The sequence below is a fragment of the Anabrus simplex genome, chromosome 1 (assembly GCF_040414725.1).
Source record: "Anabrus simplex isolate iqAnaSimp1 chromosome 1, ASM4041472v1, whole genome shotgun sequence".
In the NCBI taxonomy this organism is placed as follows: domain Eukaryota; kingdom Metazoa; phylum Arthropoda; class Insecta; order Orthoptera; family Tettigoniidae; genus Anabrus; species Anabrus simplex.
Window position 1 is genome coordinate 140878242 of NC_090265.1, and position 17497 is coordinate 140895738.

The 17497-nt window shown below is 39.8% G+C and overlaps 1 protein-coding gene across 5 annotated transcripts in view; it reads right to left on the bottom strand.

The window, feature by feature from the left end:
• Positions 1-17497, bottom strand: part of tgo (Aryl hydrocarbon receptor nuclear translocator homolog tgo) — a 778633-nt gene that overhangs the window by 34870 nt on the left and 726266 nt on the right. For all 5 annotated transcript variants that reach the window (XM_067157348.2, XM_068230411.1, XM_067157335.2 and 2 more), the window contains 3 exons: positions 13063-13235; positions 6131-6278; positions 595-789 (listed from right to left, as the gene is read on the bottom strand). In XM_067157348.2, coding sequence (XP_067013449.2) covers positions 595-789; positions 6131-6278; positions 13063-13235 — 516 coding nt within the window. The remainder of the gene's footprint in view (positions 1-594; positions 790-6130; positions 6279-13062; positions 13236-17497) is intronic.

Consider the following 17497-nt stretch of genomic DNA (forward strand, 5'->3'; position numbering starts at 1 on the left):
AACCCATTATCAAATGTAAGCTGTATACTGATACAAAATGCACCTTATCCACCTGTAGCCAATCCCAGTATAGTTTAATAGATTTGCTAATGCTTCACATCACAGTAAAAATTTCTGCTTCTTATAGTTTTCTAGAATCCAAGAAGATACAAGTAATGTCTTGACATTCACCCCTTATGTTTCTTTAGAATATCCTATTTAAGAGACATACCGGAACCTTTTAAACCATTTCCAATATTTTGGTAAAAAATCAGGCTAACTGCGTATGCTGCCTTAGTTCAGAAGTTCAAATTAATCCTGTAGTATTTATTGAGTCATACAACTGTACCTCATATAATATCACCTAATACAATGTTATTATATGTGATAGAAAATTCTTTCAAAATCCTACATCATCATCACTATTCTTAATTTCCATCAATCTTCCTGTACTGTCTACTTCTTTCTAATAAAAAGATTGGGATAGGTGTCAACAGAGGATGATACAATCACTCTTCACTCACTTTTTTTAACCATGAAACTATGTAAAAGTTTTACTGTGAAAATGGATTCCTACATCCAAACATATAACTTTGTACACTAGTAAAGACAAACCTGTAGGGGGCCAGTTCTTGATGTAACCAGTGCAATGGACAACAGCATAATTCTGTCCATCTCGAGATGGACCTAGGCTGTTCCGTTGCTTTAGGCGGTTGAGATGACCCACAGCCATACTGTCGGCAGCCATACTGCCCACTTTCATGCGGCAGATGAAACCACGCCGAGAACCCATGCACAATCGCATGGATGCTGTAGACACAAATTGAAGTACACCATTAGCTAACAAATAATGTGTTAATAATTATCTTCTCATATAACTTCTGTAGAAGATAACTAAAAGTATTGAACATATATTCTGGACAGTAGTAACAAACCATTATTACATGCACAATGTTGAAATCTAATCTAGTGGTTTGCCTTTATACTAAATAAAATAAGTTATATAAGTCCAGTGTACCCAGGGGTACCTTGTGTGTTACTGTACATAATTTAGGTGTAACAGTTGGAGTTAAACACTTTTATCTACATATATACAGGCAAAATGTTACTGAAAAATATTGTATAAATGAAAGTAAAAATTTCCACAAAAAAGGATCAGGAGTTGTGTAAACTTTTCACAAAAAAAAAAATCATGAAAGTAAGCTTACTAAATATTGAAAATAATTTAAATCAATGCTTCCCAAAGGAACTGTTAATATTTTACCACATAAGTTGATTATGATTTAATTGAGAGGGTAAAATATCAAAAATCCACTTTGTGTTAGCAATCTCTTATAGATATTAACATCACTATTGTTCTCTTTAGCTATATTTCTCCTATCAGAGATGTTGATACAACTCATCATGCACAGGTGGAATAAACTTCGGAAAGGCAAGAATGACCTGGAGTTTCTTCCTTTTTAATCCTACCCTATTTTGGTATCTGATTTGAAAGTCAGTAAGTGAATGACATTTCTACTGTCCTTCCAGGTAACTGCTAGTCTTCAATATTTCCACAGGTATATCTGATATCTAGTTTCTACCCGCCAGTAAACCTTGAACAGTAACTGCAAAATTTTACTTTTCTATTATTGGAGTTAAGCAGAAAGATGATTCGCATTCAGCCAATCAAACTTGTGCTTGCTACTCAGATACAGTATGTAATGCATGCTACTAGCATAGGATAGACCCTTCCTCCATCAAAAAGTGAATCATTGAGATATTCTGTTTTTCTTGAATAAAAAATAACATAATAAAAACTTGTAAAATTACTCACTAGACAGTATTACCCATCATATTTCCCTAAGAACACAACTTATGAAAGTGTGGCATAAGCCCTTCTTCCACCAAACTCAACTGTCCAGTCCAAACTCTGTGTGCCTGTCTTATCAAAAAATTTGAACTTTATCTACGAAATTTAGATTTACAAGAGACCCTTTTGTATCCAACTTCAGGATATCTGACTGCCCGGCCGCTGTGCCTTTTTTTTTTTCAATTTGTTTTACGTCGCACTGACACAGACATGTCTTGTGGCGACGATGGAATAGGAAAGGGCTAAAAGTGAGAAGTAAGCGGCCGTGGCCTTAATTAAGGTTCAGCCCCAGCATTTTTTTTTTTTTTCACCGACACAGATAGGTTTCAGATGGGACAGGAAAGGAAGGGCTAGGAGTGGGAAGGAAGCGGGCGTGGCCTTAATTAAGGTACAGCCCCAGCATTTGCCTGGTGAGAAAATGGGAGCGTGTCTTCTTAATATGAAAGTGAGTCAATGCTGCATTGTTTTTCTTTCACAAAAAAATAGAGACATTGAGTTATTGAAAGTGCTGATATTGATTTAGCGGAAATCATCCAAGATTTAAAGACTATTCATCAGGGCATTTAACTGAACAATGGAGAAAAGTGGCTATCTGAAGGAGATGCCACTGAGGTCACCAAGAAAGAACTTAACAATGATCTAATCATTCTGTTCTCCAGGCTCATTTAAAGGAAGATATTTCTTTTTAATTTTTTTTATTTTTTTTTACAATTTGCTTTATGTTGTACCAAGACAAATAGGTCTTATGCTGAATGGGATAGGAAAAGGGTAGGAGTAGGATAGGAAGTGATTGTGGCCTTAATTAAAGTACAGTCCCAGCATTTGCCTGGTGTGAAAATGGAAACCACCAAAAACCACTTCAGGGCTGCCGATAGTGGGGTAGTTAATGAAGATAGTACAGACAACAAAAACAGAAAAGGAAGCAAAAATAATTAGTTACTCTACAGACAGTAGCACTGAAATACATCGAACAGCAACCACCGGCAACACCTATGGACATGTTGTGGGTAAAGAAATGGAGGGATGTTTGTTTGTCCAACCCTTGTCCCGTTTCCCTACGGGGTCGGGTATGAGGTGAGATGAATTTGTCGTGGCGGTTTTTTATGACCGGATGCCCTTCCTGACGTCAACCTCATCAGAGGAGTTAATGAGAGATGAAATGAATGACGTGATATATGATAGTAGGGAGAGGGTGAAACCCGGTGCCGGCACATAGCCTACTCCTGTCGAATAGCACCAAGGGGTCTGCTCAAGGCTTAACGTCCCCATCCAACGGACGAATCACCATCAACAGCGTCATATGCCCTCACTCCATATGAGCACTGCGGAGAGGTTTGGAATTTAATCCAGGCTTTTGGCACGCAATCTAGTGATTAGAAATTGTATACCACCACCTCCCCTACCCTGCCGGCCAACATTCTGATGGTGAAAATTTTTTCGACCAACGGGACTCGAACCGGCTAACCTCGGTGTTAGACCGTTTTAGACTTCAGCGCCTTAACGATCATGGCCACCAGGCGGGCTAAAGAAATGGAGGGATACAGCCACAAAATCAAGAATGTCTAATTTGAAGAAGAAGAAAAAAAGAACTTTACAGACTTTTCAAGTGAAATCACTGTAAAGTAATTTTTTGTACAGTAGGCCTACAGGATGTTTTAATATTTTATCAAATATCATGAAATGACCAGTAGGCCTACAGAACCATGGGTCTACTGTAGTCGAGTGTCTGTGTGGAGTCCTTCATATATTATGAATGGCAAAGTTGAGCACAAAATATATTCTCAACTTTGATTACGAAGACTGCTTTTATATAGTTAAGGCCACAGGAAAATAACTTGCTTGAGGGGAAATACAAAACTCATAGAGAAACTTCCAGATCAGAACATGTTCAAGGTTTCTGAAACCCATCTGAAAACTGTCTTATCCACTGAACACAATCTTAGTACAGCTACTAATGTATGTAATGTACACTATCAGGATAGGATAGACCCATCTTCCACCAAGAAGTGAAGCAAGGAGATATTGAGATAATCAATCATAGGGCACAGAGTTAATGGAATTAGGAGTCTTTTATAATGCAAGTCACACATCATACTATCTGCTCTTCATTGTTTTTCAAAGCTTATTTGCAAATTCACTTAAGGGGAGCCTGTAACCACAAGAGGACACATCCCCAGGTGGCAGATAAGAGACCTACACATATGTATGTTGGTTCAGTACTGCAGAAATGAACCAGCAGACAAAGAGGCAGCCCAACTCTTGGAGGCAGGGATAAATTACTGGGATGCCCTCTCCTCAGGAGTCATAAATATGGAGGGCCCAAGTTCAAGGTAATGAGTGAAGACTTCAACAGTAATTATGCTGGAGATGATGTATTTTTTTACAGTGTAGGTGGCAGAGAACTCAGCTCCAGTACTTGGGATTAATATGAGTAAGAGGAATGTGTTCTTTGCCAAGAGCAGGTATCAGTTTTATACCTGACAGGGGCAGCAGACTGACTGATGAGCCAACAGACAGGAGTCCAATGTGGTTTGTTTGAGCACTCTTGAGCACAGCTGTGATCAAGAAAGCAACAGGAAACTACCACATTACATTTGCCATAATACCCTCTGTGATGGAAAGGTAGAATAGAGGAAAAAAACAGTAAGGAAGATGATGTCACACTTTTATAGACCAATTAAACCAAGAAGTGGGATTTCACACATGTGGGCAACTAAACGAAAGGGCTCTCTGCCGCAAAAATTGCAGATCTATCATTAGAGGAGCAAACCAGCCAGATGGCAGACACACTTATCAATGGATGAATCTGTACATTCATCAGTGCGGTTACTAGCTGACTGAACCGTATACTTACAATAAATTTAACATATATTGTTTCTAATTTAATGGCTACAATCTATATGAAATTAATTACATACAGTATTACTATGTCAGAAAAGTTCCAGGACTGAGGTCGTAAAAAATAGAAAAGTTGCACTTACCAAGTAATAATCTTAGCTCCTGTTGAAGTAGTCCCCTTGGATATCTATACACAATTGCTAGCGTTTCTTGAGGTCTTGGAAGCAAGCAGGGAAACTGTCAACTGCGATTCTTGTAAGATTATGTGTCACAGCCTGTTGGATGTCTGCGATATCTTGATGAAGCTTTCCTTTTAGTCGCAATATCACTCACAGAAACAAGGAAAAATCACAAGGCGAGAGGTCGGGCAAATATGGTGGATGTGGGACGACAGTGACAGAATGTCTGGCCAGATACTCGGTAAAAGATAAAGCACCGTGAGGTCTTGCATTGTTGTGCAGTAAGAACCAGTCCTGCGACTGCCACAAATCAGGGTGGCGATGTCGAATGGCTTGTTGTAAACGTTTCAAGACTTTGATGTAAAGAGTTTTTGGTTTACTGTTTCTCCTGGTGGAACGTACTCATGGTGAACTAACCCTTTACTGTCAAAGAATGCGATCAACATTGTCTTTGTTTGGCTTTTTGCAAGGCTGGTGAGCCAGGACTCCGCCATTCTGCACTTTAACGTTTCATGTGGGAGGGTCATACAGGTAACACCAACTTTCATCCTCAGCAATAACCTTTGTTGGAAATGTGGGATCACGTCTGGCTCGGAATATGCTATAGACGGGTGGCCAATTCTGGGATCGTCTTGCACTGAATCTCAGCCTCCCCGAACCTTTTGTGCCACTCGAACACAGGACTTATTGACAGTGCACTGCCTCCATATGCTTTTGTAATCACTGTCCACATTTCACTAGGGGTTTTCCTGAACTTAATGCAAAACTTAATGTTCACTCTTTGCTCACAATGAGCATCCATTGTGTCACTGTCACTAAACCAAACAGTGTTTTGCTAGAGAGAGAGGGAGAGAGAGAATGAATGGCCAAGGCCATCTCAGAACGTACATATACCAGGTAACATAAAACCAACATTTGTTCCTTTGTTTGCATTGCAACCTCAGAAATACAACACTTGTCCCAGAACTTTTCTGACAAAGGGTGTATAATACATGTTATTGTAATTAATACTACACAATAAATTATTTTAATCACAGGAACCTTTCTACATGATGGTGGAGAAAAATTCTTCTGAAATTCTGAAGTTCTCCAAAAATACAGTTTTAAAAAGTCACTATTTATTAGCATTCACCACAGGACACAGCTATTCTAGGATCAATACATTTCTTTAACCACTTACAGAAAAAAAGGAATAGTATATTCAAAAATATTGCTATTAAGTAATAATGCAAGTCCAGACAAATGAGAATTTATTCTTTAGAGAAAAAAAAGTCCTACTCACACTGATGGCCTTCCTTCTTAACAGTGCCTGTCTTCAAGTCAAGGATGCGTCCAGTGTTCTGTGGCTCCTGAGTGGACAGCTGTTCCCTGACCTTTTCTACATCATCTGCATGTATGTTATCGTAGATGCAGGATCCAAACCATTCATTCTACAACAAAAATCATGGCAACAGTTTAAATCTCTTGTAATGAAATTTCCTATTGTACAGCTATATTTGCCAAGTATCAATTATTTCAGGAGAGACAACTGCATTCCTTAAGTTTGTTTCTTGTACCTGCATTTCACAGATTAAATTTTACATCGATAAAATGAACATCTCAAGGTTTACAATTTCTGAAATAGCAACAAGGTCCTAAAATTATTACCTATCTAAGTCTTAGGGACTCTCAACTTGTTACATTCCAAGAAAGAAAGCAAAGCAAAGCAAAGCAAAGCAAAGCAAAGCCATCTCTATATAGGACATGAAGTCTCATGAAGGAGTGGAAGGTAAAGGCAACTAGAATCTGTAACCTCAGCACTAAGTGGGATCAAGTGGTTAGCTCTAAGCCTGACCAACATGACCCCAGAAATTAACCTGGTACTTATTTTTGGTGCAGTCTGATGCTTTAGCTGAATTATCAGCTTACCGAACTACAGTTCAGAGGGCCTCAAGTTGGCACTTTTAATCACATCTAGTTAATTCCTCTAGCTCGTCTTCATACACATCTTCAAATAGGTACATACAAAACATCACACGACAAACTACCACAGAAACATGTGCTAGTGAATACATCCCTCCACATAGGTTTGGTGTCAGGAAGGGCAGCCAGCCATAAAACTATGCTAAATCCATTCAATGTGCCAACCCTACATAACTGGGAAAATGCCAGGAAGAAGAAGAAGAAGAAGAAGACTCTCTGAGCCCCATGCCTCTCCAGAAGGTGAAAATCTTGTTTCTAAATATTTTTATTTCCTAGAGGGAATTGAACCTATGTCTTTCTGGGTAAACTGAGCCTGTCTCTACCACCTTGGCTAAGGAGTCCAAAACTTCCAAGAGCCTTGTTAACTAAATCAAGAACAAGATAAGATGAAATATAACTTTCATAGTATTTCAAAACATCAGCAACATTAAACAATGCTTACATTCAATTCTTCTTCTTCCTTCTTCTTTTTCCACTTTTCCCACACTTGTGACATCGCGGGTGCAAACTGTGTCGCACATGTTGATTTGACTCTGTTTTTGACACCAATCATATATGGAGGGATGTAATTACTACTGCATGTTTCTGTGCTGGTTGGTATTGTAGCATGTTGTCTGAATATGAAAAGGAAAGTGTTGGGACAAACACAAACACTCAGTCCCCGAGCCAGAAGAATTAATCGGGCATGATTAAAATTCCCGACCCCGCCGGGAATCAAACTCGGGATGCTCTGAACCAAAGGCCTCAACGCTGACCATTCAGCCAAGGAGTTGAACAACGCTTACATTCAACTGTTAGATAAAAAATAGGAAAATAGGTCTCACACATTACAAAAACAAAGTTCTAGCCATGGTATTGTTCCATTTCCGGATACACCTTGAGCTCAGAGAAACCTACTGTAGGGTTAAACTCTTAGGAACTTGGTTCATTGTCATTAACCCAATATACACTGACTGACAGAGCAAATGCAACACCAAGAAGGAGTGGTTCGAAAGGGATGAAAGTTGGGGAAAAAACAGAGACGGCACGGACGAATAATTGATGTTTATTTCAAACCGATATGCAGGTTACACAACGCGCACGGCATCGACTCAGTAGGATGTAGGACCACCGCGAGCGGCGATGCACGCAGAAACACGTCGAGGTACAGAGTCAATAACAGTGCGGATGGTGTCCTGAGGGATGGTTCTCCATTCTCTGTCAACCATTTGCCACAGTTGGTCGTCCGTACGAGGCTGGGGCAGAGTTTGCAAACGGCGTCCAATGAGATCCCACACGTGTTCGATTGGTGAGAGATCTGGAGAGTACGCTGGCCACGGAAGCATCTGTACACCTCGTAGAGCCTGTTGGGAGATGCGAGCAGTGTGTGGGCGGGCATTATCCTGCTGAAACAGAGCATTGGGCAGCCCCTGAAGGTACGGAAGTGCCACCGGCCGCAGCACATGCTGCACGTAGCGGTGGGCATTTAACGTGCCTTGAATATGCACTAGAGGTGACGTGGAATCATACGCAATAGCGCCCCAAACCATGATGCCGCGTTGTCTAGCGGTAGGGCGCTCCACAGTTACTGCCGGATTTGACCTTTCTCCACGCCGACGCCACACTCGTCTGCGGTGACTATCACTGACAGAACAGAAGCGTGACTCATCGGAGAACACGACGTTCCGCCATTCCCTCATCCAAGTCGCTCTAGCCCGGCACCATGCCAGGCGTGCACGTCTATGCTGTGGAGTCAATGGTAGTCTTCTGAGCGGACGCCGGGAGTGCAGGCCTCCTTCAACCAATCGACGGGAAATTGTTCTGGTCGATATTGGAACAGCCAGGGTGTCTTGCACATGCTGAAGAATGGCGGTTGACGTGGCGTGCGGGGCTGCCACCGCTTGGCGGCGGATGCGCCGATCCTCGCGTGCTGACGTCACTCGGGCTGCGCCTGGACCCCTCGCACGTGCCACATGTCCCTGCGCCAACCATCTTCGCCACAGGCGCTGCACCGTGGACACATCCCTATGGGTATCGGCTGCGATTTGACGAAGCGACCAACCTGCCCTTCTCAGCCCGATCACCATACCCCTCGTAAAGTCGTCTGTCTGCTGGAAATGCCTCCGTTGACGGCGGCCTGGCATTCTTAGCTATGCACGTGTCCTGTGGCACACGACAACACGTTCTACAATGACTGTCGGCTGAGAAATCACGGTACGAAGTGGGCCATTCGCCAACGCCGTGTCCCATTTATCGTTCGCTACGTGCGCAGCACAGCGGCGCATTTCACATCATGAGCATACCTCAGTGACGTCAGTCTACCCTGCAACTGGCATAAAGTTCTGACCACTCCTTCTTGGTGTTGCATTTGCTCTGTCAGTCAGTGTATTTAATGTAGAGTGCATGCATGAAACTTGTCTGAGAGTACAGCTGCACTAACCCATATACCAGACACCAACACAGAAAATGGCACAGAATTAGCAGTACAAATGATGAAAGCACTTTCAAAGCATTTGGCCTCAAGTTGAATAGGGAAATCACAGCAATCATGTTAGGAACGGATAAGAGTGAGGTTCAAACCCACCTCCTTGTTACATGCCTGTAGCACCTGAACCACTGAGTCACCTGGTCAATTTGGAAAAATGCAGCAGTAAAATGTATAATGATTTGCAAAACATTAAAGGCAAACAGAATGTCCACAAAGGGTCGTAACTACAGCATAAACTGAACAAATGGATATAAAATTACTTATCATACACCTTCTGAAAATATCTCCAGTAAACCTAACTTAACAATGAACAAAAGGCAATATATAGCAAAAGCAGACATCAGCCCCGGGCTACAGATGTCATTGTATAAAATTTTATGAGTACATTACATTTCATGACTTGCAGATTATTGCAACAACACTTACAGTTCCTATCAGCATACAAAGATAAAAGAGTTTAACAGCAAATACTAGCGAAATTACACAAGTGAAGATACAAAAATAATTTTTACAGCGACCGTAAGAAAAATACTACTGTGAATGTATATTCCCATTTACTTTAGTCTATCCATACAAGATTGTTTAGAGGGCATCCTCAGAGATCCTTCCCTTCTATAACACATGGCTCCAATACTTTCCTCATATAACTGTACCATGACTATGGGAAATGAACATATCTACTTCATTATCTGTCAGCATATCTACTGATGGAACCAATAATAAAGAAAACGGGTCTAAGGGATTAAGTTGGCAAGTAGAATAACAAATGTTTGGAAGAGAATAATTTGTTAGCCTCTTACTGTATACGCATACTAACCATTCAAAATCAGAAATTCTATATGCAAAAATATTATCTTATTTTTGTGCTGTTAACTATATTCAATGTAAAAATGAAATGTCGTATGGCTTTTAGTGCCGGGATATCCCAGGACGGGTTCGACTCACCAGGTGCAGGTCTTTCTATTTGACACCCTTAGGCGACCTGCGCGTCGTGATGAGGATGAAATGATGAAGACAACACATACACCCAGCCCCCGTGCCATTGGAATTAACCAATTAAGGTTAAAATCCCCGACCCGGCCGGGAATCGAACCCGGGACCGTCTGAACCGAAGGCCAGGACGCTGACCGTTAAGCCAACGAGTCGGACTCAATGTAAAAATAAAGTGCAATTAATCTGAAATTAGTTCTGAAATATAATTTAGATTATTTTAACTGATGAAAAAATACTTCAAATGGGGATTTCAAAACAAAAATTCAATGAAACAGATGTGAACACCAAAAGTGATTCTGATGAAACTTAATTTTTTTTTTTAAAGAAATATAAGTTATTTCCTCATTTCACTCATTATTAACAATGAAATGACAAATATTGCTAGAGTTATTCAAAATGGTTTAATTTTATGCTGAAAATTACACAATAAGAAAATTAATTATAAGATTAATACGTAAAAGGTTAACGTGACAATTCTGTATCGGTGGAATAGCTCTAGGATTTAAATGGATCTTCAAACTGATAAAAGTTGAAAAGAACTGGTTTAGGGTTACACTTTGTTCATTCTTAAGAATAACTTGAACAGATATCCTTGCAAAAGGATCTCTCAGTCTTCAATTATAAAAAACATAACAAGATTGAAATCATTCAGATGGAGCCTACAGTATTTGTCATAATGGTTCCAGCTAAATTGTATCTTTTGTCTTGAAGGAAACAACCAAATCTTCATCTGACAAAATTTAAAAATAAACAAGTTTTAATGTTATCAGATATTAACTTAACCAATTCAACGTAATTAAGTACATACTACAGTTTCCCAGCAGTTTATCTCATTTCACATGGCATAATATCCACAAAATAAATAAAAATTATAAGATTAATACATAAAAGGTTAATATGACAATTGTGTATCCGTAGAGGAGTTCTAGGCTTTAAATGGATCCTCAAACTGGTATGAAATATTTGAGGTCAGAACCAGAAGAAATAATGATAATTAGTTACAATTTGCTTTACATCACAGATAGGTCTTATGGCAACAATGAGATAGGAAACCCATTATCTCACCAATGCAAGCTGACAGCTATGTGACCCAGTAGTAGTAGTAGTAGTAGTAGTAGTAGTAGTAGTAGTAGTAGTAGTAGTAGTAGTAGTAGTAATGGGGGATGATTAGCTCAGCGGCTTAGCTGCTGGTTTCCCCACCCAGAAGGCTGAGGTTTGAATCCCAGTCGATCCTGGGTTGAAATTTTCATCCAAAAATTACGTGGCATCAGGAAGAGCAACCGGCCTTAAACTCCCGGCCAAAACCAAAATGACCGAGCGAGTTGGCGGTGCAGTTAGGGGAGCGCAGCTGTGAGCTTGCATTCAGGAGATAGTAGGTTGAAACTCCACTGTCGGCAGCCCTAAAAAAGGTTTTCCGAGGTTTCCAATTTTCACACTAGGCAAATGTTGGGGCTGTACCTTAATTACAGCCACGGCCGCTTCCTTCCCACTTTATATCCCACTCTCATATCCCATCGTTGCCATAAGATCTATCTGTGTTGGTGAGCTGTAAAGCAATTTGTAAAGAACATTTTAAAAATAGCCCGAGTGGCTCCAGTACCCCAGAAATAGCTGGGATAAGCTGAATATGTTTTTTAAAAGACTGGTTTGTCCTTACCTCCTCCAAAAGAGTCAATTTTAGGCATTTTCATGCTTATGTTGATATTTATAAGTGAAAACAGTTGTCCGTAAGTGGAGACAAATACACTTCACAACCTCACTGTAAATCAAAGGAAGTTGTAATCCTCTTTGCGGAAACCTAGTCAATGCAGGTGGGATTTTTGAAACTGCATAACACCATTTCATGTGAGGCATGTGGTTTTCACACATCAACAAGTTCAGATGTTTCTGACTCAGTATAACTCTTTAAATGCTGATCGATTGCTCCAGTACTAATCCTCACAACCCTGAGCAGTAGTGTGTGCCAAATGAATGGAACTATGGTGCAGCTTTTCTCTGATAAAATGGTTGTAGATAAACTCTGGATTCTGAGACATAGCATGTGAAATTTGGAAATTCTGTCCTCAGAAGAGTATTTCCCTATAAGCACAAACAATCAAATAACTTGGGCTACTTTAAAGACTGGAGTCCTTTAACTGCGTTAATAATGAAAGACATCCTAATACCTAGAGTAAGGATGGGCTGTAAGTTAATTGGGTCCCGTGAAGAGTTGCTAATCAACTGAAGATTTTGATTCTCGTAGGGCTGGCAATAATTATAGTGACTGAAATGAAATAAGCTCATGTGTCAACATCCATTCCTACAGTAAGTATGTTGAGAGCTCATACTACAAATGCTAAGAGACCAATTGCTATTATAGCATAAGTGTTTTATGTATATATTGCTATTTGTTCTCTTACAGCACACAGACACCAAGGTCTTATGGCTATGATGGGATGTTTCACTACTGTAACCATTACAACTGTCAACGACTAATACCTAATACAGAACTACTTTCAGAAATCTCAGGTTGGGAATGGAATGGCCATGGTTTTAATTAAGGTATAGCTCCAGCATTTGCCTGGTGTAAAAAAATGGGAAACCATCTTCAGGGCTGCTGACAGTGGGGGTTTGAACCCACCAACTCCTGAATAAAAGCTGACAGCTGCGTCATCCAAACCGCGTAGCCATTTTGCTCAGTCTAATAACAAACTCTAACAAACACTGTTGAGCAAAACATACCATTAATGCTAAGCTGCATTCTAATAGATTATAATTTACATTTTCTTAACAGAAATAGGAGACATAATTACCTGGGGTTGGTTGAGGACAGGAGTGATTGAATCAGACACGTAAATAATCCGTCCAGTATCACACGTCACAACGAATAAGAAGCCATCTGCAGCCTCTAATATAAGGTGTTTTAGCTCCTGATCCGTGAGGAATGACGGCTTATACGTGCCATCTGTACTGGTATTTCCCGCACCTGAAACAGAATTCAAGGGCTTTTGTCTTCTATTAATGTTACTAGATTCTGCAGTAGTTCTCTTTCACTACTGTAATCAAATACAATTTAAAATATGAAAACGAAGTGTATAACCAGTATAACTTTTAGAAATCTCATATTGGAAATGATGACCCCTCTTTAACAATGTCACCCATGATGTCAATCAGGTCTGATAATACTGTTGTTTTGACTCTTAAAACGAGCGACCACTACTACAGCCACGATGCCAAACAGAAAAATAGATCATCATAGCAACTACAGAATGTGTATAAGAAAAATAAAATGGAGAAGTATATCTCGAACAAGTTTTTTTTTTTTGCTAGTTGCTTTACGTCGCACCGACACAGATAGGTCTTATGGCGACGATGGGACAAGGAAGGGCTAGGAGTAGGAAGGAAGCGGCCGTGGCCTTAATTAAGGTACAGCCCCAGCATTTGCCTGGTGTGAAAATGGGAAACCACGGAAAACCATTTTCAGGGCTGCCGACAGTGGGATTCGAACCTACTATCTCCCGAATACTGGATACTGGCCGCACTTAAGCGACTGCAGCTATCGAGCTCGGTCGAACAAGTCTGGTCTGTTTATGGAAGTTAAGGAAACTTTTTAGAATGTCTCTTCTGGATTTAAAAATTGGTCAGTGTCTAAATGAAAATCGCCGTTTTCCAGGTACCGGTACAGTCAATGTAAAAAAAAAACATTCAATACATTCGACTTTAACAATTCTGTCTTGCTCGAGGACGGTGATTTTTAGCATTTTTCTTCCCGTACACTGTCTCTCCTACTTTTTCAACCATCAGCTATTGTGTGCAAACATGTACTATTAATATAATGCATCAATTACTTTTAATCAATGTTTCAATGTTCATATAGAACAGGCGATAAAGGAAATCAATCAAAGAGGAATTTGGAAAGGGAATCGCAATCCAAGGAGAGGAAATCGAAACCCTGAGATTTGCCGATGATATTGTGCGGTAATTTTATCTGAGACTACAAAAGATCTGGGGAAATTGCTGAATGGTATGGACAGAGTCTCGGGGAAGGAGTACACGATGAAAAATAAGTCCAAAACAAAGGTAATGGAGTGCAGTCGAACGAAGTCAGGTGATGCAGGAAATACTAGATTAAGAAATGAAGTCTTACAGGAAGATGAAGATAAATATCGTTACTAGGGTAGTAAAATAAAGAACGATGGCAGAAGGAGGACATAAAATGCAGACTAGCACAAGGAATTAGAAAGATGTTTTCTTTAAGATTTTCGTATGGAAATTGGCACTGTATGGAAGTGAAACACGGACGATAACTAGCTCAGGAAGGAAGAGAATAGAAGCTTTTGACATGTGGTGATACAGAAGAATACTGAAGGTGAGATGGATAGATCGAAACACGAATGAAGAGATACCGAATCGATTTGGTGAGAGGAGATCGATTTGGCTACATTTGAGGAGAAGGGCTAGAATGATAGGATACATCTTAAGACACCTGGGACTTGTTCAGTTGGTTTTTGAAGGAAGTGTAGGCGGTAAGAACGGTAGGGCTAGACCAAGGTAAAAATATGACAAGCAGATTAGAACAGATGTAGGATGTAGTTACGTAGAAATGGAAAGAGTAGCATAGAATACGGTAGCTTGGACAGTTGCATCAAACCAGTCTGAACTCCAAAACAGCAACTTTTAATCAGAATGAAACTTTAAGCAATCAATTTGGCAAAATAATCTGACAGACTTCTGTAATGAATATGAACTAACAAATGAATGTTTTTCAATATAAAACACACGCATCAATTAAGCGTAGGTTAGTAGCATTTCCACAGACATGAGAACCGGTAAAACTGTGTCATTTTAGTTAAGATCACATTTAAAGACATTCATAACAGACATTATCCAACAGACCCTCGGGTGATATGATGTTCTATCTGACCCATATCATACGGCTGACGAGGAGTGGTGTGGCAGTCACCACAATAAAACCAACCATTCGTTCCGGATATCCCACGACCGTCCCGATTTGGAGGTATACAGTCCCATGTCTCGAAGAAAACCCTGAGTAATTCAACAGAGCAGAACAATGTTAATGATACTTCTCCGAACCGTTAGTAGCGTAAACGTTCCTATTTTAAAATAAACAGTTTGCGCCGGCATCTGCACATTGTTGTTTGTAAGTTATCATGGTTTCAATAACCACAATCAGGGCTGTACTCGAGTGTATACGCAGGTATCCGCCGTAAGTCCTCTGGTTAACCCCACGCAATAGATTATGTCTTTTGATTTTTCCGTATACCTCCTGCTGTGGTTTCTTTATTTTTAAATTCAGTTTTAACACTGGCTACAATGACGTGCGTTTCAAAATGTCATACTTGAACACAGCCCGAATATAGTCCCCATAAATGCTAAACACAGTTCATTCGAGTTTTGGAGACAGAATGAGATTCATTTTATGTACTGATTCAAGATGACCGACTGCTGATAGACATTGCAGATCCTGCTAAAATCACGAAAGGAGCCATGCCTGACGATGAAAATGAAGTAAGAGGAGTCTCCAGACATTTCAATCCAAATGAATCCTCTCCAATACAAGGGTTCAGAGACTTAGCAGACAACCAATCCTGGAGTAGGAACCATCCTAGACAATATCTTACCAGAGCTAATTTCCACATTGCCATGCTCAACTGCAGGTCATCAATATTGGTTCCTAATGTCTCCAGTCTCATTCAAATGCCCCACCAACTGACCGATTTATGCCTGAGAAATATGTGAAGCCGTGGCTGCAAACCAACCTATTCAAGAGTTTGTTCTAGTGAGAAGTGTGATCACAGTTCAAAAGAGGAACTTTGAAATGTTTCTTAAAAATAGCTGGAACCAGGTCCAGTAGAAGACTACTGTGTAAAAAGGTTTCCAAACCAGTGTTTTAATCTAGCCTTTATGTTTTAATGTGTGCATTAAAATATTGATTTTCTTAAATTTTCATCTGAAAATATCTCCTATATGCCTCTTTTATGCCAAATTAATGAAAGTTTGTTGTAACTCTTCGAAACCCATTAATTTTAGGCGCCGAGGCGATCTGGCGTCTGGGATTTGTCATGCCCTGACTTAGAGTGCACCCTGTGAAAATTCTGGTACTACAGCGCTGATACTGACCACAGCCATTTTGATTCATTGATATACATAGAGAGGTAAGCGTCAAGATTGTATATCTAGTCGGTCGTGATATTAGAGCCTAGTGAATTAATAATAATGTTATTGGCTTTACGTCCCACTAACTACTTTTACGGTTTTCGGAGACGCCGAGGTGCCGGAATTTAGTCCCGCAGTTCTTTTACGTGCCAGTAAATCTACCGACACGAGGCTGACATATATGAGCACCTTCAAATACCACCGGACTGAGCCAGGATCGAACCTGCCAATTTGGGGTCAGAAGGCCAGCTCCTCAACCATCTGAGCCACTCAGCCCGGCAGCTAGTAAATTCAGGCAAGAAACAATTGACAGTGAAAGTGTTGTATTAACGTTATCTTTGGCCTTGATGTTTGTTTTTAGCTCCGTAAGTATATTTTACGACAGATAGTCTGCCCTTTGAACGTATTTTCGGATACAATATTCCCAAGCATAAATGTTTATTTACTACATCTTTATAAGAAATTAACAGGTTTTTGAAGCTGGGATCATTGAAATGGGAAGCTTTCTGTACGATTTGTTAAATGCACATATTCAGAGGCACACAGAGGTAACTCGGACGTCAAGGATCACGAAGAAAGATTTAAAAACCAACATTAAACAGCGCTCAAAACTTCTGTTATTCGGAAAGTTCTGCATTTTTTAAAATTCAATTCGAAAATAAATAAATAAATAATAATAATAATAATAATAATAATAATAATAATAATAATAATAATAATAATAATAATAATAATAATAATAATAATGAAGATCTGAAAAAAGCGTAGTAAATGCTCAGTTTCCAAAATTTTCTTCTCTTTAGAAATTACTGTATTCGATAAGTTATTATGTTTGTAGGTGAGGGAGAACGTGAATTGGTGACTAAAGAGGAACTATGTATGAGCTACCATACGGTCTGTTTCAATCACAGTTACGCATTTATGGAATGTATGTCGAAAGTTACAAGATACACAATGTGAAGTTCAGTTGTGTGCATACCAACACCGAGGCGATTGTAAACAATCAGAACCATGGTGCAAGGAAAGATTGCTGGATGATTTAAGTACAGCAAATTTCGTCTCTGTTTCAAC